At 43.3% G+C, this 23,878-nt stretch overlaps 1 protein-coding gene and 1 long non-coding RNA gene across 2 annotated transcripts in view; one reads left to right on the forward strand and one right to left on the reverse strand.

The window, feature by feature from the left end:
• Positions 1-1,241: 1,241 nt before the first annotated feature.
• The window catches only part of LOC140481152 (uncharacterized), a 102,398-nt gene continuing 79,761 nt past the window's right edge, over positions 1,242-23,878 (forward strand). Inside the window, exon 1 of the long non-coding RNA XR_011961476.1 lies at positions 1,242-1,458. This is a non-coding gene — a long non-coding RNA (uncharacterized lncRNA). The remainder of the gene's footprint in view (positions 1,459-23,878) is intronic.
• cd99 (CD99 molecule) overlaps positions 20,667-23,878 on the reverse strand; it is a 52,605-nt gene continuing 49,393 nt past the window's right edge. Inside the window, exon 11 of the mRNA XM_072576900.1 lies at positions 20,667-23,826. Coding sequence (XP_072433001.1) covers positions 23,783-23,826 — 44 coding nt within the window. The 3' untranslated portion in view covers positions 20,667-23,782. The remainder of the gene's footprint in view (positions 23,827-23,878) is intronic.

Genomic DNA, 23,878 nt, shown 5'->3' on the forward strand with positions numbered 1-23,878 from the left:
ACAAGGGTCAGTTATGGGGATTATAATGTTACTGGGTTAATAAACCAGAGGCCCAGGGTAAATCTCTGGAGATATGGGTTCAAATCCCACATGTTACTGGATGGAGAATCTATATTCAATTTGTAACAAAATACCTGTCTCATTAAGAAAGACAATAAAACTTACTGGATTGTTTTAAAGCAATAGTAATGTGCTTTAAACACATAAGTAATGTGTTTTGAAGAAGGAATTCCACCATCCTTATCTGGTCTAACCTATACATGACTCCAGACCCATAGCAATGTGGCTAACTCTTAACTGGCCTCTGAAAAATACAATCATTCCATTGTCCTAAACCATTACACAATTAAATAGGCTGTAGGTGATCCTACACCTTGTGGAATGCAGCAGCTCAAGAAGGCAACTCACTGACATGTTCTTGAGGGCTGTTAGTCATAAGAAATGAATGCTGGCCTTACCAAACACACTCACGTCCTGAGAATGAATGTAAAAGAACCAGCATTGTCTTTGGAGGTGGTCTTTATTCAAGATTGTGGATTGAAAATAATCACAGGACTCTGCTAAACAGGGAAGTCATTTCAGTGACTTTTGCTGCTAAACTTCAATAATCATAACTTAGCTAAACTTAATTAAGCTTAACTAATCTAAACGTAAATGATCATTACAATCATAATGAGATTCTATTCAACTAAACCATTTTAATGGTTATCGAATAGAAGACAATCACGAAATCCCTACAGTGTGGAAGCAGGCCATTTGGCCCCTCAGGTCCACACTAGCACTCTAAACAGCATCCCACCCAGACCCTGTAATCCCCATGGCTATCCTACATATCCCTAAACACTATCCCTGCCCTGGGCAATTTAGCACGGCCAACCACCTAACCTGCAAGTCTTTGGACTGTGGGAGAGAACCAACGTACCCAGAGGAAAGCTGTGCAGACACAGGGAGAACGTGTAAACACCACACAGTCACCCTACAGTGGGATTGAATGTGGGTCCCTGGTGCTGTGAGGCAGCAGTGCTGACCACTGAGCCATCACATTTGCTTCCGTTCTGTGTCAAAAGAGAACTAACCTTTTCAGGATTTTGAACTTGCATTCGAAAAAGGATACTCAGGAGACACCTCTCATAATAGCACGTCACAAAGCTGGTTCTTTTTTCTAAAAACTGTTCCTTTTCTCAAGGATACTGTGTCCTTGGATTTATCAGCGAGGTTATAAAACAGCTTAGGCTCCAAAACGACTGGTTTGGTACAGAGATGAAAGGGTTTACTGAGAGGCCTTTTTGTTTATATATAAACAGATGAGATTTTAGGCCAAAGCTTTTATGTTTTAGAAGTGACTTGTGTAATGAAAGGGGAGTGGTCAGTGAAGTCCTGTTTGAGTCAGTTCAGCCGTGGACTGTGTGGAAACAGGCTGCTCGACGCTCTCTCCTTCTGCCCTTCTAACTTTGACCTGTAAGTCTCTGTTTCAGTTTTACTTTATGTTTAAGGAGTTTGTTTAATAGGATAATTGTGAATTTTTGGAACAGCACAATGAAGTCTAGTTTGGATAGATTGAGTTCTGTGGGTATTCTATCGTCTGTTCTTTGTGTTTCATTTGTGAATAAATTTTTGTCTGTTTTAAAACCTGGTAGTCAACTTACTCCAGGTAATTTTCACTGTACACTTACTGAAACAAATTGCAAAGTTACGGTCTGGGCTGCCTACTTAAGAATGTTTTGAGTGGTAGAGCCTAGTCCATGACAAGCTTCAGAATAAGAGCAGGAGTAAACTATACAGTCCCTCCACTCTGCTCCACTTGTCAATAAGATCTTGAATGATCTGATCTGACCTTAATTCTGCTTTCCATTTCACCCTTTAGTCAATGTCAATCAAAGATCTGTCATCACCTCTAGCTCTTTCAGCCCTTTACTCAATATTGACATTAACTCTGCTTTCCCTCCACAGGTGCTGGGTTTTTCCTACAATTTCCATTTTTGTTTGTGATTTCTGGCATTCGCCATTTCTCCTTTCTATCTTCAGACCAGAAGATCAATAGTTTTTCTTTTGATTTCAGTTAGGCTTTCTGTGAGGTCATTTCTATTCACCATTTCAGGTTGAATTTCCAGTGATTTTAATTATGGTAACTGGTTGACATCTTTCACTTATTCAAATAAGATTTTACTGATAGCGTATCTTTTATACATGACACAAGATACTATCTATAAATTGTCATCATGGAATGATTAAGTCTCATAGAACATAGAACATTACAGTGCAGTACAGGCCCTTCGGCCCTCGATGTTGCATCAACCAGTCATACCAATCTGAAGCCCATCTAACCTGCACTATTCCATGTACGTCCATATGCTTGTCCAATGACGACTTAAATGCACTTAAAGTTGGCGAATCTATTACCGTTGCAGGCAAAGCATTCCATACTCCTACTACTCTCTGACATAAGACAATAAGGAAGAAGAGCAGAACTAGACCATTTAGCTGATCCAATGAGATTATAGCTGATCTGACAGCCCTCAACTCCACTTTGTGGCTTTTGACCCAAAACCTTTGATTCCCTCACTGATTAAAAATCTGTCCATCTCTGCCTTGAGTATACTTAATGACTCAGCATTGACAGGGTAAAAGAATTTGACAGATTCAGATTCATCTGAGAGGAGAAATTTCTTCCTTACCTCTGTCATAAATGGGCAACCTCTTTTTCTGAGATTAGGCTTTCTGATTCTACACTCTTCCACGAGGGGAAACAATCCACCCTGTGAAATCCCTTAAAAATCAGTATGTTTCAATAAGTTCACTTCTCAAGGAAGGCAATGGTACCGTTGCTGGACTGTTAATCCAGACATCCAGCTGATGGTCTGGGGGGCCTGTGTACGAATCTTGCCATGATAGATGGTCGAATTTGAATTCAATAAAAATCTGAAATTAAGCCTCTAATGATGTTCATGAAACCATTGTTGATTGTCAGGAAAATCTCATCTGGATCCATAATGACCTTAAGGGAAGGAAACTGCCATCCTTACCTTGTCTGGCAGGAACAGCAAACCAGTTGACTCTAATTGCCTTCTGGACAATCCAACTATGGATGGGCAATAGATACAGGTCTAGCCAATGACACCCCCTTCTTATAAATGAATAATTTTAAAAAATTCTTCTACATTCCAATGAGGATAGGCTCAATTTCTCCTCACCAGACAGTCTCTCCATAACTGATATCAGCCAAATGACTTTTATTTGATCACATATCATGCTTTTTGACCTTCTAATAACTTTGGTATACTATTTCAATGTCATTATTAGCTTCTTGCTTTCCATAAGATATTTCTTTGCCTTGTTGCTGTTCTATACAAAATTAGCAATTTGAGATCATTCCTCCAATATCTTGCAAAATTCATTGCATGAAAGATGGAGCCTGTGCTTTGTGATACCCACAATGCACCTTCTCCAAGATGTCTTCCTGCGGTGAAATTGTGGTACCTTATCAGGCTGTAATATTGCAGATGAGAGTGAATCATTTTCAGTTTTTAAGTAAAGTTTTCCTGATGATACCACTGGCCAACATTGTGTGTCATGTTGATAAAATCAGATGCATTCCTCAGTTTCCATTCTGTGCATGACATTGTTGCTTGTGTTTTTGTTTAGACTTGCTGGCCATTGTATTGAAGTAGACTGAGAGAATAACTTAATTGCTTTAATTAAGTTAACAATGTGTAGGAAAGCCAGTGTTTGCTCTGGAGAATACAGCTGCTACTGTTTGCAATTTATCCTGTACACCTACAATTTCATAAACAAATCACATCAATCTCAATAGGTCTCTCGGTATTCATGGTGAAATTCCTGTCGGTTTCTCCTCAAGTAAGGAAATTAAAGCATTGTGGTCTGTGCCAAATCCACTTCCAGACCAATGATATAGTCTAACAAATATTTGAAAGCCCATGTGAGTGACAGAGTTTCTTTGCATACACTGCCTATCTGACAGTGCTGCACTGATGTACAATTAAATGAAACATCCAGCTGGCTATTCTTGAAAAAGGTCTGCGCTTAAACCTGCAGCATCTGCTGTGCTGATGTTTGATAATGAAGTATTGTAATGTGGTAAGACATCTGGTGAAACCAGCAATTCCTAGATCCTTAAAAATGCCTGTGCGTGATTTGCATTCCAATATCGTCGAGTTTAGTACAATGACAGGTGATTGCACTGAAGCCAATCAGATTCTGAAGAAGCTTGACAGGGTAAATGCTGAGAAGATGTTCCCTCTCATCTTGCAGTCTCAGACCAGAAAACATAGTCTCAGAGTAAAGGGTGCCAATTTAAAACAGAGGTGAGGAGGAACTTCTCAGAGGGTTGAGAGTCTTTGAAACTTTGAGCCACAGACAGCTGTAGGGACCGAGTCCTTGTGTATATTTAAGATTGAGGTGACCTTATTGAAGTTTATATAATCATGAGGGATGTGGATAGGGTGAATAGTGAAGGCTTTTCCCCAGGTGAGGAGAGTCCAAAACTAGAGAGTTTAGGCTTAAGGTGAGAGGGGAAAGATTTAAAAAGGAGCTAAGGGGCAACTTTTTCATGCAGAGGGTGGTGAGTGTATGGTATGAGCTGCTAGAGGAAGTGGAGGAGGCTGGTACAATTACATTTCAAAGGCATCTGGATGGGTACATGAATAGAAAGGGTTTAGAGGGATATGGGCCAAATGCCGGCAAATGGGGATAGATTTATTTAGAATATCTGGGCAAGTTGGATCAAAGAGTCTGTTTCCATAATGTACATCTCTGTGACTCTATGGATCTATCATGACTGGCCTTTCTTTATGAAGTTGCTGTAAAGGTTCTGTGACTTGAAGCCAAATTTAATGGAATTTTTTCTCAGCTGATTAACCATTCCGAGAAATCAGCTTGGACTGATGTAGGAGTCAGGAATTCACTAATGATTCTTGTCGTTTGCAGGTCTGCCAAGATGAGAGTGTGGTGCTAGATAAGCACAGCATGTCAGGCAGTATCCGAGGAGCAGGAGAATCGACATTTCAGAGCTTCTGCCCGAAACATCAATTCCCCTGCTCCTCGGATGCTGCCTGACTTGCCTATGCTTATCCAGCACCACCCTTTCAACTCTGACCTCCAGCATCTGCAGTCCTTATTTTCTCTTAGGTCTGCCAAGACGGTCTTGCTACTCACTGTGTTCAAAATAAGTGAACATTTTTGAGAATTCACACCTTTCATTTGAGTGTCTAAGTCTTAAGGTCTTCTTCCTGTACATGATCCAAACTTGCCATCACTCTCAGGCTGTGTTCTTCATTAGAAATACCATGGACCAACTGTCACTGATGTGCCATATTACTCAGTGTATTGTACAACTGACGTTGTCCTTTGGAGAATTTTTAGTGATAACATTGCGTTAAATCATTCAAATAAAATCTTCTAAATGGAATTATGAAGATTGTTGGTAAACTTGACTGCTTATGCAAAGGACCTTTCCAAAAGCCAATGTTCATGGTATGTTTTGTGAACATTTTACTCTTAGATAACATTGCTGAACATTCACCTACTTAAGAAATTGGATGAATTTCTCTTGCTATCATGCAAATGAATTTAGTCAAGTCTACACGAATGTATCCACCTTTTTTGCCATTTTCAGGGATCTGTGGACCTGTATGCCCAGATCCCTCTGTATGTCAATGTTCCTAAAGGTTCTGCCATTTATTGTATAATTCACATGTGTTTGACCTTTCAAAATGCATCATCTCATATTTGAACAGATTAAACCACATCTGCCCTTTCTCTGCCCAAATTTGCAATCGATCTGCTGTATCCTTTGACAACCCTCTTCACTAACTGCAACTCTGCCAATTTTAGTGCCATCCACAAACTTACTAATCAAACCACATACATTTTTCTCCAGATAATTTTTATGTATTATAAGCAAAGGTCCCAGCATTGATCCCTGCAGAACACCATTAGTTACTATCTCGATTCTGTAACATCCTGCCACAGCTATGCTCTATCTTCAAGGTCAAGCCAGTTTTGTATCCCATCCAGCCAGCTCACCCTGGATTCCACGTGCCTCTACTTTTGTACCTGCCTGCCATGGGGTACCTTATCAAATGCCTTACTGAAGTCTATCTATACAACATCCACTGTCCTTCCCTCATTAATCAATCATTCTTGTCACCTCCTCAAAAAACTCAATCAAGTTGTTGAGACATTAACTTCCCAACACAAAGCCATGCTGCCTATCACTAATAAGTCAGTTCGCTTCCAAATGTGAATAAATCCTGTGTCTTAGTATCTTCTCCAACAGCTTCCCAAACACTGACATCATGCTCACCTGTCTATAATTACCTAGATCATCTCTGTTTCCCTTATTAAACAAAGAAACAGCATTAGCCATTCTCCAGTTCCTTGAAATTTGCCTGAGGCCAAAGAAGATGCAGATATCTGTTAAGGCTCCAGTTATTTCCTGCCTTGTCTCCCACAGTATCCTGGGATAGATCCCATCTGGCCCTGGGGACATGTCTACCTTAAAACATTTCAAGACCCCCTTCATCCTTCATTATGTTGACTTGTCTGAGAGCATTCACACACCTTCCCTAACCTCAACACCCCTCACATCCCTCTCTTTGGTGAATACTGATGTAAAGTACTCATTAAGGAACTCATCCATTTCCTCCAGCTCCACACATAGGAGTGGCATGGTGGCTCGATGGTGAGCACCGCTGCCTCACAGTGATAGGGGCCTAGGCTCAATTCCAGCCTTGGCTGACAGTCTGTGTGGAGTTTGCACATTTCTCCATATCTGTGCGGGTTTCCTCCAGGTGCTCTGGTTTCCTCCCACAGTCCAAAGATTTGCAAGTCAAGTGGATTGATCATGTGAAATTGTCCATAGTGTCCAAGAATATGCAGGCCAGGTGAGTTAGACATGGGAAATGGAGGGGAGGGGGAGGGGGGATACAGGGTTTATGTAGGGGGTGGGTCTGATTGGGATACTATTCAGAAGGGCCAAATGGCCTGTTTCCACACTTTAAGGGTTCTATCTATGACCTCTCTCCTTTACTCTTGAGTGGGCTTACTCTTTCCCTAGCACTTGCTCCTATTATATATAGAAAATGTCTTGGGATTCTCCTTAACTCAGCTGGCCTAGAACATTTCATAGCCGCTTTTAGCCCTCCAAATTTGATGAAATTATGTGTCTTCCGAATAAGAATAAAATCGAATTAATGCTTTTGTTTAAAATAGAAAATTTTCATAATGTAGCAAATGAAATGTTCCTAGCATATAATTTCTTTTCCCTGTACTGGAGTGTTACTTATAGCATACCTATGACCTTTAATCAGTTCCTTCTGGAGGATGTCTCACTGGATTTTTATTCACTGCAGAACAATGCATTGACACACAAGGTTCCTTATCTGATAACACAGCTCCTGATGAAGGGCTGATGCTTGAAACATCAATTCTCCTGCTCCTTGGATGCTGCCTGATCCGCTGTGATTTCCTAGCACCACACTCTTGGCTTTAATCTCCAGCATCTGTAGTTCTCACTTTCTCCTGATGACACAGTTACACTAGCACAGGTGACTAATTTAAAGTTTGCAATGCAACCATTGATATTTATGTCTGTGTTCCAGAATGGATGATTAAGGCTATTGACCTTATTAAGGAATCTATTTAATTTGGAATAACCTTCATCTGAAGCCATTTCATTGATAGCTTTATGTATGAAGGGTTTTCCTTTGAGACTTTTAAAAGTAGAAAAAGAGTTGTCAGAGCAGATCTTCTAAACTACTCATCATTCTTACAGAGAGCATTCCATTTTGTTTGCAGGACACTGTTCTTACCGGTGAGGTTTTTTGAAGACACAGCACTGACAGGGTTTCATGGCATCTGACACTTTCTCAGCTAGCAGTTGTGGGATCCATGATAAGGATCTATAAAAGATGCCATGGATCTCCTGTATCAAGGTATCCATTCCCCTCTTAGGATTGCTCTATGTCCTGACATCTCCTTCTCTCATCACCGTAAGGCTTTATTTGGCATGAGGTCTTCATTAGACTGCAGGAAGTTTGACAAGGATTCATCAGCAATGCCAACAACAGTATGGTCTCTGATTAATTCGGTTTACAAATCTTCATAATAATATCGCCCGACTCACCTAAAGATCATCAATTAAATCTCACTGCTAGGACAGACATATGATTTTGAAACACAGCAACAAAGCAATCAAAACTGTTCAGATTTATTTTGAAACAAACAACTTCCAGTCTCTGCAATCTCAATTTCCGTGGCTGTTCCATTGTCTCATATTTCTGCTCCTCCCTGTAAAGGGACTGATATCCAATTCAAAGCTGCAGTTTATTTTTCATCTGAATTAAAGCCTTTGTACTGAACCAGTATACCTCAAATATTTCTAATTAGACTTGTAGTGTAATGGTACTATTACTTTTTCTTGCTCCAGATATGTGTCATTACAGGCTGGTTAAAAATATCCAACATGGAGGATTGGTCCATTGATGTACAGTGGTATTGTCCCTATCTCTACACCAGAAGGACTGGGTTCAAGTTCTAGCTCTCTTATATGTGACATTGCAGTTATGTGAAAAATGTTTTTTTCTGGGAGGCATAAATATAGAATTCACCCCTGAATAATATTCCAATTTAAAGTTAGCAATTCCTGTGGAATTTTGATTTTCATTGCCATGTTGCTTTTCATAAATGCAGTCATTTGCAAGAAAACAGAGGAGGATTGAGGTCTTATGGCACTGTGAAGTGTCCCTACCTCAGGGCAAGAAAGTGTGGTTATAATTCATACTTTGTAACAACAACAACTTACAAGCCTCCATGCCAAAGGGCTAACTCATTATCGTGTTGTTATATCACAAACCACTGATCATGGTCTCCAATGTACTGTCAGTCATTCACAATAGTAATTAGGACATGATGGAATTAAATGTAATGATGGCAGTATACCCTCCTAGTCCTGACTCCGAGAGCTGCAGGTTAGAGCTGAACTAGGGCTCTTGTGGTGCAGTGGTAGTTCTGAGGAATGGTCACTGGACGCGAAACATTAACTCTGATTTTTCCTTCACAGCTGCAGAGCTTTTCCAGCATGTTCCAAGAAGGATATGTTCCATGTGCTCACATCCAGAATTGCTCTTACACACAACTTTTTAAAAAAAAATTCTCTCCTCAGAAAAAGTAGAATGTTTCCACGGGGAAGAGGGCCAGCAGGTCGTCATTGGAAGGGAAAAGGTTGAGACTCTGAAGGGAGATTAGAGAGAGTTACGCAGAAATTTAAAAAAAGGAGGTCCTCAAGGGTAGTAGCTTTGGCATTAGAATTAAGGAGAATCCAAAGGGTTTTTTTATGAAATATATTAAGGACAAAAGGGTAACTAGGGAGAGAATAGGGCCCCTCCAAGATCAGCAAGGTGGCCTTTGTGGATCCACAGAAAATGGGGGAGATACGAAATGAATATTTTGCATTAGTATTTACTTTGGAAAAGGATATGGAAGATATGGAAGATATGGACTGTAGGGAAATAGATGCTCACTCTCTCTCAGCAGAGCAGGTAAGGGCTGTTTGGCAGTGGCTGCTTGAAGGCTCGGTGACGTTTGTTTATCGGTTTAAATTTGAAAGTTTTTTTTAAAAACAGTGCGGAGCGGACCCGGAAGCTGGTGTAGCGCTAGCTTACCTGGGTAAGTTTTTTTTCCCTATAAAAGCGCGCAGGAGAGGAACCAGAGGCACTAGAGAGGTAGTGCCTCTCACCTGCCCTCCTCCTCTAACCTAATAATAAGACCCGTTGTGGTAAGTAGGTAAGTGCTGCATTTTGCTTGTTCTATTCTTTAGACCTAGTTTTTTTTTAAAAAAGGTTGCTTTTAGAGGGATGGCAGTGAAGGCAGTGCAATGTTCCTCTTGCAACATGTTTGAGGTGAGGGATGCCATGGTCGTCCCTGCTGATTACACTTGCAGGAAGTGCACCCATCTCCAGCTCCTCCAAGACCGTGTTAGGGAACTGGAGCTGGAGTTGGATGAACTTAAGATCATTCGGGAGGCAGAGGGGGTCATAGATTGGAGCTTCAGGGAAGTAGTAACTCCAAAGATTACAGACAGATGGGTGACAGTGAGGGGGACTGGGAGGAAGCAGCCAGTGCAGGGACCCCCTGCAGCCGTTCCCTCAAGAACAAGTATACCGTTTTGGATACTTGTTTGGGGGGGGGGGGGGGGGGGGAGGAAAGGAGGGAATGACTTACCAGGAGTAAGCAATGGGGTTCCGTTGCTCAGAAGGGAAGGGTGGAGAAGAGCAGAGCAATAGTTATTGGGGACTCAATAGTTCGGGGCACAGATAGGCGGTTTTGTGGGGGCGAGAGACACTCCCGTTTGGTATGTTGCCTCCCAGGTGCAAGGGTACGTGACGTCTCTGATCGCGTTTTCCGGGTCCTTAAGGGGGAGGGGGAGCAGCCTAAAGTTGTGGTCCACATTGGCACCAATGACATAGGTAGGAGGAGGGCTGAGGATGTTAGGCAGGCTTTCAGGGAGCTAGGTTGGAAGCTCAGAGTTAGAACAAACAGAGTTGTTGTCTCTGGTTTGTTACCCGTGCCACCTAATAGAGAGTTGAGGAATAGGGAGAGAGAAGAGTTAAATGCGTGGCTACAGGGATGGTGCAGGAGGGAGGGATTCTGGTTTCTGGATAACTGGGGTTCTTTCTGGGGAGGGTGGGACCTCTATAAACAGGATGGTCTACACCTGAACCTGAGGGGCACCAGTAACCCTTGGGAAGGTTTGCTAGTGCTCTTTGGGGGTGAACTTGCAGCATGGGTTGGTACCTGGGACTTCGATGTTGTGGCCATTACAGAGACATGGGTAGAACAGGGACAGAATTGGCTGTTGCAGGTTCCAGGGTTTAAATGTATTAGTAGGGTCAGAGGTGGGGGTAAAAGAGGGAGAGGTGTGGCATTGCTTGTCAAACATAGTATTACAGCAGTGGAAAGGACAATGGATGAAGACTCACCATCTGAGGTAATTTGGTCTGAGGTTAGGAATAGGAAAGGTGAGGTCACCCTGTTAGGAGTTTTCCACAGGCCTAATAGTCTTAGAGACATAGAAGAAAGGATTGCGAAGATGATTCAGGAGAAGAGTGAAAGCAATAGGGTGGTTGTTAAGGGGGTCTTTAACTTTCCTGATATTGACTGGGAAAGCTATAGCTCGAGTTCGTTAGATGGGTCGATGTTTGTCCAATGTGTGCAGGAGGGTTTCCTGACACAATATGTAGACAGGCCAACAAGAGGTGAGACTATACTGGATTTGGTTCTGGGTAATGAACCAGGCCAGGTGTTAGAATTGGAGGTAGGTGAGCACTTCGGGGACAGTGACCACAATTCGGTGACTTTTACTCTCGTGATGGAGAAGGATAAGTGTGCACTGCAGGGCAAAAGTTATAGCTGGGGGCAGGGAAATTATGATGCGGTGAGGCAGGACTTAGGATGCGTGCCTTGGAAAAGTAGGCTTCAAGGGAAGGGTGCAATCAATATGTGGAGCTTGTTCAAGGAGCAACTATTGAGTGTCCTTGATAAGTATGTACCTGTCAGGCAGGGAGTAAAGGGTCTTGTGAGGGAGTCGTAGTTTAATAAGGAATTGGAATCCCTTGTTAAAGGGAAGAGGGCAGCCTATGTAAAGATGAGGCATGAAGGTTCAATTAGGGCAATTGAGAGAGTTATAAGGTAGCCAGGAAGGATCTGAAGAGAGCCAAATGCAGCAAGGAGGGGACATGAAAAGTCCTTCATTGGTAGGATTAGGGAAAACCCAAAGGCTTTCTATAGGTATGTCAGGAATAAAAGAATGACTAGGGTAGGAATAGGTCCAGTCAGGGATAGTAGTGGGAAGTTGCGTGTGGAGGTTGAAGAGAACACTTTTCGTCAGTATTCACTCAGGAACAGGACATTGTGACTCAATATTCACATCAGCAACAATTAATTAGAATGGATGGCTTTGAGGTATGTAGGGAAGGGGTGTTGGAAATTCTGGAAAGGGTGAAAATAGATAACTCCCCTGGGCCTGATGGCATTTATCCTAGGATTCTCTGGGAAGCAAGGGAGGAGATTGCAGAGCCATTGGCCTTGATTTTTATGTCCTCGAGTACAGGAATAGTGCCAGAAGACTGGAGGATAGCAAATGTGATTCCCTTGTTCAAGAAGGGGAGTAGGGATAACCCTAGTAACGAAAGGCCATTGAGTCTCACTTCTGTTGTGGGCAAAGTCTTAGAGAGAATTGTAAGGGATAGGATTTATGAACATCTGGATAGGAATAAATGTGATCAAGGATAGTCAGCATGGTTTTGTGAAGGGCAGGTCATGCCTCACAAACCTTATTGAGTTCTTCGAGGTGGTGACTAAGGAGGTGGAGGAGGGTAAAGCGGTAGATGTGGTGTATATGGATTTTAGTAAGGCGTTTGATAAGGTTCCCCATGGTAGGCTACTGCAAAAAATACGGAGGTATGGCATTGAGGGTGAGTTGGAGGTTTGGATTAGGAATTGGCTAGCTGGAAGGAGACAGAGGGTAGTAGTTGATGGTAAAGGTTCATCTTGGAGTGCAGTTACGAGTGGTGTTCCACAAGGATCAGTTTTGGGACCATTGCCATTTGTCATTTTTATAAATGACCTGGAGGAGGGGCTAGAAGATTGGGTGACCAAGTTTGCAGATGATACGAAAGTTGGTGGAGTTGTTGACAGTGAGGAAGGATGTGTCAAGTTACAGCAGGATATAGATAAGCTGCAGAGCTGGGCAGAAAGGTGGCAAATGGAGTTCAATGTAGGTAAATGTGAAGTGATTCACTTTGGTAAGAGTAACAAGATGATGGGGTACTGGGCTAATGGTCAGATACTTGGTAGTGTGGAAGAGCAGAGGGATCTTGGTGTCCATGTACACAGATCACTGAAAGTTGCCACCCAGGTAAATAGTGCGGTGAAGGCGACATATGGCGTACTGGCTTTGATTGGTAGAGGAATCGAGTTCCGGAGTCCTGAGGTAATGTTGTAGTTGTATAAGACTCTGGTGCGGCCGCATCTGGAGTATTGTGTGCAGCTTTAGTCGCCATATTATAGGAAGGATGTGGAGGCACTGGAACGGGTGCAGAGAAGTTTACCAGGATGTTGCCTGGTATGGTAGGAAGATTGTATGAGGAAAGGCTGAGGTACTTGGAGCTGTTTTCATTGGAGAAAAGAAGGTTTAGGGGTGACTTGGTAGAGGTGCACAAGATGATTAGGGGTTTAGATAGGGTTGACAGTGAGAACTTTTTTCCACATGTGGAGTCAGCTATTATGAGGGGGCATAACTTTAAATTAAGGGGTGGTAGGTATAGGACAGATGTTAGGGGTAGATTCTTTACTCAGCGAGTCGTGAGTTCATGGAATGCCCTGCCAGTAGCAGTGGTGGACTCTCCCTCTTTATGGGCATTTAAACAGGCATTGGATAGGCATATGGAGGATAGTGGGCTAGTATAGGTTAGGTGGGCTTGGATCGGCGCAACAGAGGGCCAAAGGGCCTGTACTGCGCTGTATTTTTCTATGTTCTATGACGACATCTTGCAAAACGTCCAGATTACAGAGGAGGAAGTGTTGGATGTTTTGAAATGGTTAAAAAGGTGGATAAATCCCCAGGACCTGATCATGTGTACCCGAGAACTCTGTGGGAAGCTAGAGAAGGGATTTCTGGGCTTCATGCTGAGATATTTGTATCAATAGTCACACGTGAGGTGCTGGAAGACTTGAGGTTAGCAAACATGGTGCCATTGTTTAAGAAGGGCAGTAAGACCAGGCAGGGAACTATAGACCGGTGAGCCTGACCTCTGTCATGGGCAAGTTGTTGGAGGGAATCCTGAGAGACAGGATGTACATGTATTTGGAAAGGCAAGGACTGATTAGGGATAATCAACATGGCTTTGCGCATGGGAAATCATGTCTCACAAACTTGATTGAGTTTTTTGAAGAAGTAACAAAGAAGATTGAGGGCAGAACAGTAAATGTGATCTATATGTACTTAAGTAAGGCGTTCGACAAGGTTCCCCATGGGAGACTGATTAGCAAGGTTAGATCTCATGGAATACAGGGAGAACTAGCCATTTGGATACAGAACTGGCTCAAAGGAAGAAGACAGAGGGTGGTAGTGGAGGGTTGTTTTTCAGACTGGAGGACTGTGACCAGTGGAGTGCCACAAGGATCAGTGCTGGGCCCTCTTTTTGTTATTTAGATAAATTATTTGGATGCAAGCATAAGGGGTACAGTTAGTAAGTTTGCAGATGACACCAAAATTGGAGGGGTCATGGACAGCGAAGAGGGTTACCTCAGATTACAAACAGGATCTGGACCAGATGAGCCAATGGGCTGAGAAGTGGCAGATGGAGTTTAATTCTGATAAATGAGAGGTGCTGCATTTTGGGAAAGCAAATCTTACCAGGACAAATCACTTAACAGTAAGGTAAAAACAATAACTGCAGATGCTGGAAACCAAATTTCCCTTCCCACGTGGTTAAAGATGCCCTCCAACGCATCTCGTCCACATCCTGCACCTCCGCCCTCAGACCCCACCCCTCCAACCGTAACAAGGACAGAACGCCCCTGGTGCTCACCTTCCACCCTACCAACCTTCGCATCAACCAAATCATCCGCCGACATTCCCGCCACTTCCAAAAAGACGCCACCACCAGGGATATATTTCCCTCCCCACTCCTTTCCGCCTTCCGCAAAGACCGTTCCTTCCGTGACTACCTGGTCAAGTCCACACCCCCCCCTACGACCCACCCTCCCATTCTGGCACTTTTTCTGCCTCCTGGGCCTCCTTCACCACCAGACACCTTGAGGAAGAACGCCTCAGCTTCCGCCTCAGAACACTTCAACCCCAGGGCATCAATGTGGACTTCAACAGTTTCCTCATTTCCCCTTCCCCCACCTCATCCTCGTTTCAAACTTCCAGCTCAGCACTGTCTCCTTGACTTGTCCGACCTGCCTCGCTCCTTTTCCACCTATCCACTCCACCCTCTCCTCCTTGACCTATTACCTTCATCCCCTCCCTCACTCATTGTACTCTATGCTACTCTCTCCCCACCCCCACCCTCCTCTAGCTTATTTCTCCACGCTTCAGGCTCACTGCCTTTATTCCTGAAGGGCTTTTGCCCGAAACGTCGATTTCACTGCTCGTTGGATGCTGCCTGAACTGCTGTGCTCTTCCAGCACCACTAGTCCAGAACTTAACGGTAAGGTACTTAGGGAGTGATGCTGAAAAAAAAAGAGACCTTGGACCGCAGGCTCATAGTTCCTTGAAAGTGGAGTCGCTGGTAGATAGGATATAGAACATAGAACAATACAGCACAGAACAGGCCCTTCGGCCCACAATGTTGTGCCGAACTTCTATCCTAGATTAAGCACCCATCCATGTACCTATCCAAATGCCGCTTAAAGGTCACCAATGATTCCGACTCTACCACTCCCACGGGCAGCGCATTCCATGCCCCCACCACTCTCTGGGTAAAGAACCCACCGCTGACATCTCCCCTATACCTTCCACCCTTCACCTTAAATTTATGTCCCCTTGTAACACTGTTGTACCCGGGGAAAAAGTTTCTGACTGTCTACTCTATCTATTCCTCTGATCATCTTATAAACCTCTATCAAGTCACCCCTCATCCTTCGCCGTTCCAACGAGAAAAGGCCAAGAACTCTCAACCTATCCTCGTACGACCTACTCTCCATTCCAGGCAACATCCTGGTAAATCTTCTCTGCATCCTCTCCAAAGCTTCCACATCTTTCCTAAAGTGAGGCGACCAGAACTGCACACAGTACTCCAACTGTGGCCTAACCAAAGTCCTGTACAGCTGCAACATCACTTCACGACTCTTGAATTCAATCCCTCTGCTAATGAACGATAATACTCCATAGGCCTTCTTACAAACTCTATCCACCTGAGTGGCAACCTTCAAAGATCTATGTACATAGACCCCAAGATCCCTCTGTTCCTCCACCTGACCAAGAACCCTACCATTAACCCTGTATTCCGCATTCTTATTTGTTCTTCCAAAATGGACCACCTCACACTTGGCAGGGTTGAACTCCATCTGCCACTCCTCAGCCCAGCTCTGCATCATATCTAAGTCCCTCTGCAGTCGACAACAGCCCTCCTCACTGTCCACAACTCCACCTATCTTCGTATCATCTGCAAATTTACTGACCCACCCTTCGACTCCCTCATCTAAGTCATTAATAAAAATTACAAACAGCAGAGGACCCAGAACTGATCCCTGCGGAACTCCACTTGTAACTGGGCTCCAGGCTGAATATTTACCATCTACCACCACTCTCTGCCTTCGACCGGTTAGCCAGTTTTCTATCCAATTGGCCAAATTTCCCTCTATCCCATGCCTCCTGACTTTCCGCATAAGCCTACCATGGGGAACCTTATCAAATGCCTTACTAAAATCCATGTACACTACATCCACTGCTCTACCCTCATCCACATGCTTGGTCACCTCCTCGAAGAATTCAATAAGACTTGTAAGGCAAGACCTACCCTTCACAAATCCGTGCTGGCTGTCCCTAATCAAGCAGTGTCTTTCCAGATACTCGTAAATCCTATCCCTCAGTACCCTTTCCATTACTTTGCCTACCACCGAAGTAAGACTAACTGGCCTGTAATTCCCGGGGTTATCCCTATTCCCTTTTTTGAACAGGGGCACAACATTCGCTACTCTCCAGTCCCCTGGTACCACCCCCGTTGCCAGTGAAGACGAGATCATTGCTAACGGTACTGCAATTTCCTCTCTTGCTTCCCACATAATCCTAGGATATATCCCGTCAGGCCCGGGGGACTTGTCTATCCTCAAGTTGTTCAAAATGTCCAACACATCTTCCTTCCTAACAGGTATCTCTTCTAGCTTATCAGTCAGTTTCACACTCCCCTCATCAACAATACGGTCCCTCTCGTTCGTAAATACTGAAGAGAAGTACTTGTTCAAGACCTCTCCTATCTCTTCCGACTCAATACACAGTCTCCCACCACTGTCCTTGATCGGACCTACCCTTGTTCTCGTCATTCTCAGGTTTCTCACATACGCATAGAATGCCTTGGGGTTATCCTTGATCCTATCCGCCAAGGATTTTTCATGCCCTCTCTTAGCTCTCCTAATCCCTTTCAGGTCCCTTCTGGCTATCCTGTATCCCTCCACTGCTCTGTCTGAACCCTGTTTCCTCAACCTTATGTAAGCCTCCTTCTTCCTCTTTACTAGACATTCAACCTCCCTCGTCAACCAAGGCTCCCTCACACGACCATTTCTTTCCTGCCTGATCGGTACATACATATCAAGGACACATCGTATCTGCTCCTTGAAAAAGTTCCACATTTCCACCACATCCTTCCCTGACAGCCTATGCTCCCAACGTATGCTCCTCAAATCCTGTCTTACAGCATCGTAATTTCCCTTCCCCCAATTGTAAAATCTTCCTTGTTGTGCGCACCTATCTCTCTCCATAACCAAGGTGAAAGTCACAGAATTGTGGTCACCATCACCAAAATGTTCACCCACTAAACAAGCCCACCACTTGTCCTGGTTCATTACAGAGTACCAAATCCAATATGGCCTCCCCTCTGGTTGGACAATCTACATACTGCGTTAGAAAAGCTTCCTGGACACACTGTACAAACACCGCCCCGTCCAATCTACTTGATCTAAAGAGCTTCCAATCAATATTTGGGAAGTTGAAGTCGCCCATGACTACGACCCTGTGGCTTCTGCACCTTTCCAAAATCTGTTTCCCAATCTGTTCCTCCACATCTCTGCTGCTATTGGGGGGCCTATAGTAAACTCCCAACAAGGTGACTGCACCTTTCCTATTTCTGACTTCAGCCCATACTACCTCCAGAGGCAGATCCCCCTCAAACTTCCTTTCTGCAGCAGTTATACCATTTCTAATTAGCAATGCCACCCCCCCTCCTTTTTTACCACCCTCCCTAATCTTACTGAAACATCTGTAACCAGGAACCTCCAACAGCCATTCCTGTCCCTCATCTATCCATGTTTCCGTGATGGCCACAACATCGTAGTCCCAGGTACCGATCCACGCCTTAAGTTCACCCACCTTATTTCTGATACTCCTTGCGTTGAAGTATACGCACTTGAGCCCATCTCGGTGTCCGCAAGTAGTCCCTGTCAGTGCTACCTTCTCCACAGCCTCCCTACAGTCTTGGACATCCTGACACACAGCTAGCTTACTTGCTGGACTACAAGTCCGGATCCCATCCCCCTGCCAAATTAGGATAGTGAAGGCAGCGTTTGGAATGCTTTCCTTTATTGGTCAGAGTATTGAGTACATGAGTTGGGAGGTCATGTTGCGACTGTACTGGACATTGGTTAGGGCACTGTTGGAATATTGCATGCAATTCTGGTCTCCTTCCTATCAGAAAGATGTTGTGAATCTTGAAAGGGTTCAGAAAAGATTTACAAGGATGAGCTATAGGGAGAGGCTGAACATGCTGGGGCTGTTTTTCCCTGAAGTGTCGGAGACTGAGGGGTGACCTTATAGAGGCTTACAAAATTATGAGGGGCATGGATCGGATAAATAGACAAAGTCTTTTCCCGGGGGTTGGGGAGTCCGGAACTAGAGGGCATAGGTTTAGGGAGAGGGGTAAGATATAAAAGACGTAAGGGGCAGTGTTTTCACGCAGATGGTGGTATGTGTATGGAATGAGCCACCAGAAGAAGTGGTGGAGGCTGGTACAATTGCAACATTTAAGAGGCATTTGGATGGGTATATGAATAGGAAGGGTTTGAAGGGATATGGGCCAGGTGCTGGCAGGTGGGACTAGATTGGGTTGGGATTCTGGTCAGCATGGACTGGTTGCTTTGAAGGGTCTATTTCTATGCTGTCCTTCTCTATGGACTCTTAAATCACCCATATTATTTAATGTCTATTATCCACTATCAATCACCAGTGTTTTCAACTGAAAAATGTATTCTCTTCAAAAGGACAATACAGACCAAAAAAGGTGAGAGGGGGTGGGGGTGAAGGAAAGAAGAGGGGAGGAAAGAAGATAGAAAGAATCCCTAATCTGATTTCTGCACATGCTGTTTCTACACCCCCCCCCCCCCCCCCCCCCCACACCAACTTTTCAGATCTAGAAGTGACCGCAGTGGTCGGAAAGTCATTTATCTGAGTCACCATGACATTTTTCCCCCTCAATTACTAACCACCAGTAAAAAAAATCACCCATGAATCCAATTAAATGCTTATAGGCAAAGAGGTCTAGGAAGAGGCCAAATCAAAATGAATCTGGAGTGGGGAAATAAAGCACCATCTCCCACAGTGCCCACCTTTAAAACATTTTAATTTCTATACTCCCAAGGTCTATTACACACAACTGAACAACTCCCAATACAAAAATAACCAAGATGCTCCCCCTTCACCCTGTTCTTTTTCCTAACACCTGTAATCATCTATGCATTCAATGAAGTATGACAAAAAGCCCATAATGCACAATGCAAATCCTCAGATGTGATTTGGGACGTGCCAGTGTTGGCTTGCAGTGGAGAAAAGAATGATCAGTCTGCCTGTAAAATTCGGTGCTTCTCTTCAGTGGACAAAGGAGCAATGCTCCGAAAGCTTGGGATTTCAAATAAACTTATTGGACTACAATTTGCTGTCATGTGACTTCAGACCTCATCAGAAGCGAGGGCAAGATATGGAGAGCAGGAAAGGGCTAAATCAAAATGTAGTTGGGCAGGGATGTAAATAAAGCTCTCCCCCCTGTGGCGCCCATCTCAAACTCTCAATCTTGTTTTTTCCTCTTCTATCCAGAAGTGTCACACACAACAGAGCCTTCCCACCATCAAAATCACTCAAAGTCAACCACACATGTGGCCAACTGAATAATTAACAAACAAAGCCTACTAAGGGCAATGCTAACATCAAAAGACTGAGGGAGAGCACACGAGAGTGATGCCCACTTCTCTCCAAATCCCACAAATTTGGAGAAGAATAGATCAAAATGGTCTGCAGCTGCTGCCATTTCACATGGCCTGTTATTGTACAAGAAAGGGGCCACATATTTGGTCTATATAACCCACAACCTATTGAGGCACACTGGCTACTGTGGAAGCAGATGAAGAGGACTTCTCTAAACAGTGACAGCATTAATGCCTGGGTAAAGCAACAGGCTCAAATCTGTAATAATGAATATTGTTAAAGTGGGATGAATTGGGTATAATTTATAATAGAAAAGTTTGAGATAAAAGCAGCATTTTTGAAATGGCAATTAGTGTCCCTCAAGTCAATACACATCCATTCCTGATTAATGTCCTGCATTTGAGTGTACACAGGAATAAAAGGCTAAGTTGCCATCGTCTTACCAAGAATGTTCTCTTATTGGAGAGATGACTGGTGGGTAGTTTAACATGAGGGTAATCAAATCTCAGGCAAAGGGAGCCCTTCATGGTAGCCTTAGGTGTGGGAATTGAACCTACACAGATGGCATCTCACTGCACTGCAAAACAGGAGTATATTAACAAGGCAACTTATTTCCAATGCATGGTACCAAAATCCAGGGAAGAATATTTCTGCAGATTTAGAACCCAAAAACATGACCTAAACATCTATTTTCCTGAAAAGATGTTTGTTTTTTGTGAATCAGATTAAACAATTAGGTTCAGAGTGTGATTTAATCACTTATTGCAGCAAAAGTTTACATACACACAAATTGTAACATGTTATTAGTTCCATATGTGAAATACAGCAATGCAAAACCCTCTCCCCTAACAGTTCCTCCTTCAGCAATCTCTTTCCCCACCTAGACAACAACTCTCTTCCAATCATTTTGATTGGCTGTAATGTGGTCCCATTCAATGGAGTTCCAATCCTTATAGACAAAAATGCCAAATTTGCATTTCTAATGAAAGTTTAATCTCTAAGTAAAGCAATTGCCAATAAAAAATTTTCTGCTTACAAAAAAAAAAGGGACATCTGACAATAAGGAAGTGTTAATTTTCAGTTCTGAGATCTTTGTTTGGGCTTTTCATAAATAGATGGAATAATAGAAGACAGAATCAGCCCTTCAGTTCAGTGTCTGTGTTAACCATGATACCATTCTAATTCTATCTGCCTGCATATTGTTTGTACCCCTTTATTCCCTGCCTATTTCGGTCTCTAAATGTCTCAACCTTTTGCCACGGTGTTTCTATTATCTCCCAGGCAATGCATTCGAGGCACCTACTGTCCTCTTTCTAAAAAAAAACTTGCCTCGCCTTTAAACTTTTCCCCTCTCACTTTAGAGGTATGGCCCCTAGTATCTGATGTTTCCATCCTGGGGTGGGGGGGGGGGGGGGGGGGGGAAAAAACATGTCAGTTTTATATACACTATCATGTTGCCCTTCAGCCTCCGATGCTCCAGCAAAAAACAATCCAACCTCTGCTTATAGCTAATACACTCCAATCCAGGAAACATGTTGATAGACCTACTTTGCACCCTCTCCAAAGCCTCCAATCCTTCCTATAATATGGTGACTAAAACTGCACACAAGACTCCAAACAAGGCCTAAAAAAAAGTTATATACAGCAACAATGTGACTGCCAACTTTTTTTTTAAAAAAACTCAACACCCTGACTCTATGAAGGTAAGCATGCCATACACTACCTTGTCCACTTGTGTTGCCACTTTCAGGGAGCTATGGACTTGCACTCCAAGATATCACCATATATCAATGCTGCTAAGGGTCCTGTCTTTATTGTATTTCCTTGGTGTTTGAAGGTTTGTAGGAGATTGGGAAATAAGCTCTTAGGTTTTCTGGTTATTTCACATATTAACATTGTGCATCTTGAAGTGGGGCCAGACTGAGCAACTTCAGTTTGATTGACAAGGTAAACACTCCCTCATGCAGGGATATGGCACACTGACAAAGACTCCGGAATCTCCAGAACAGAGTCGAGCTGCAACAGTCCCAGGTGCTCAGAGATGCTGTCTGATACTTAGTGACCCGAAAGTATAGCTGATTAGCACACAACATTCCAAGCTTCAGAGCCTGTGCAGCCAACTCCGGGTGGAAGATGATGGCAGCACCTTCTAAAGATTGCAAGCACAGTGGAAGCAAGGCATGATATTGGGAGCCATAGCTACCACCAATCCAGTTTCTATTCAGTGGCCAAGATCCTGGAATATTGCAACACAAGGTTACTATGAATTTCCACTGATGTCCATATCGTTGCAAGCCAGTTTGATGCCACTGAGATGTTACATTCCCAAGCAGTGTCTCTACAATTAACTGGATCTACAGACACCAAGACTGGAGCAAAGAACTAGATAAAACTTCAAAGACGTTAAAAAAGGATTACTCTGGGTACTGCAAAGGGAGCACAATCACTGGAACACACCAGTTTCTGTCTGCAACTGTAATTTACACTTCCCACCCAAATTCATTCACAAACTAGAGTTCATTCTAAATTTCTAAGATCAAAAGAATTGAACCATCCACTCTTGTAGTTGCAGGTTGAAGATCAGTGCTTTGTCGAAGTTACTTTGAAACTTATCTGCTGTTACGTAGGATACTTCACACGAAGTTTGGGTGGCACAGTGGTTAGCACTGCTGCCTCACAGCGCCAGAGACCCGGGTTCAATTCCTGCCTCAGGCGACTGACTGTGTGGAGTTTGCACGTTCTCCCTGTGTCTGCGTGGGTTTCCTCCGGGTGCTCCGGTTTCCTCCCACAGTCCAAAGATGTGCAGGTCAGGTGAATTGGCCATCCTAAATTGTCCGTAGTGTAGGTAAGGGGTAGACGTATGGGTGGGTTGCGCTTCGGCGGGGCGGTGTGGACTTGTTGGGCCGAAGGGCCTGTTTCCACACTGTAAGTAATCTAATCTAAATCTAAGTTTCAGCTCTGTGCAAAATTAAATGGTGATGTTAAGTACAATAGTAAAAATTCACACTTTAACATTCTAATTTACCATATTTAATATTTGAAGTCACTGGGTAAAATGGGGGTTGTAGGCTACAAAGAAAAAAAAATCTGTACAAGCACACATTGTCACCCCTCCCCATTATGTTTGCTTAACAGCAACCCACCCCCCCCCCACCCCCCAACACCCAAAACCCCACCCTCTCCAAGGGGAGGTGGTGCACAAGAACAAAATAATTATTTAAAAAACCTCCAAGTTTCTACTCAATAACCATAGCATAAAAATGCACAACACTGCAAGTCTTACAGAAGCATTTTACAAAAAAAATTCTGAATGACATTCACCAGCAATAAAAACTCAGTTAAAAACACCAGGTTTTTTTTTGTGCAAGTCACAAAACTCCAACATTAACTATGTCAAGGCATAAGTTTTTTAAAAAATGTTTGTCACTTGGTAGTGCGCTCAAACTTCGATCAAAATGTTGTTCAAAAATACAAGTCATTATTTGCTCTACAATGGTAGATTGATTTTTAGCACACAGGAGTGGACTTAGTTATATCCAAGATTGAAAATTTCTACCAAAAAGCTCAAGTATGTTTAACTAATTTACAGCTGTAACAGAATGGCAATGTCTGTGTCTAAGTTTCATTTTGATGAAAAGGCAAGGTTTGGCACTTTTGTAAGTTAGTTAAACAAAGATTTTAGGTCAAGTTTCTCATTCGAATCCACACTGGAAAATACAGGGATATAAGAAAACCAATTGAAAATCAACAGTTAAAATCGCTCAACACTAAAGATAGGAACAAAATCTGTAGGAGAACAGAAATATTGGACAAGTGTTAGCTTCTGGTTTCTTTGCTGTCCACTGTCTTCTAGTTACTCCCAACAGGCTGTGTTTGCAAAAGAGTACTGTAAGCTGCAAAACAAAAATAAAGACTTGATTAATGGCTTTGCAATAAATACTATTG

The sequence above is a fragment of the Chiloscyllium punctatum genome, chromosome 9, assembly GCF_047496795.1.
Source record: "Chiloscyllium punctatum isolate Juve2018m chromosome 9, sChiPun1.3, whole genome shotgun sequence".
Taxonomy (NCBI): domain Eukaryota; kingdom Metazoa; phylum Chordata; class Chondrichthyes; order Orectolobiformes; family Hemiscylliidae; genus Chiloscyllium; species Chiloscyllium punctatum.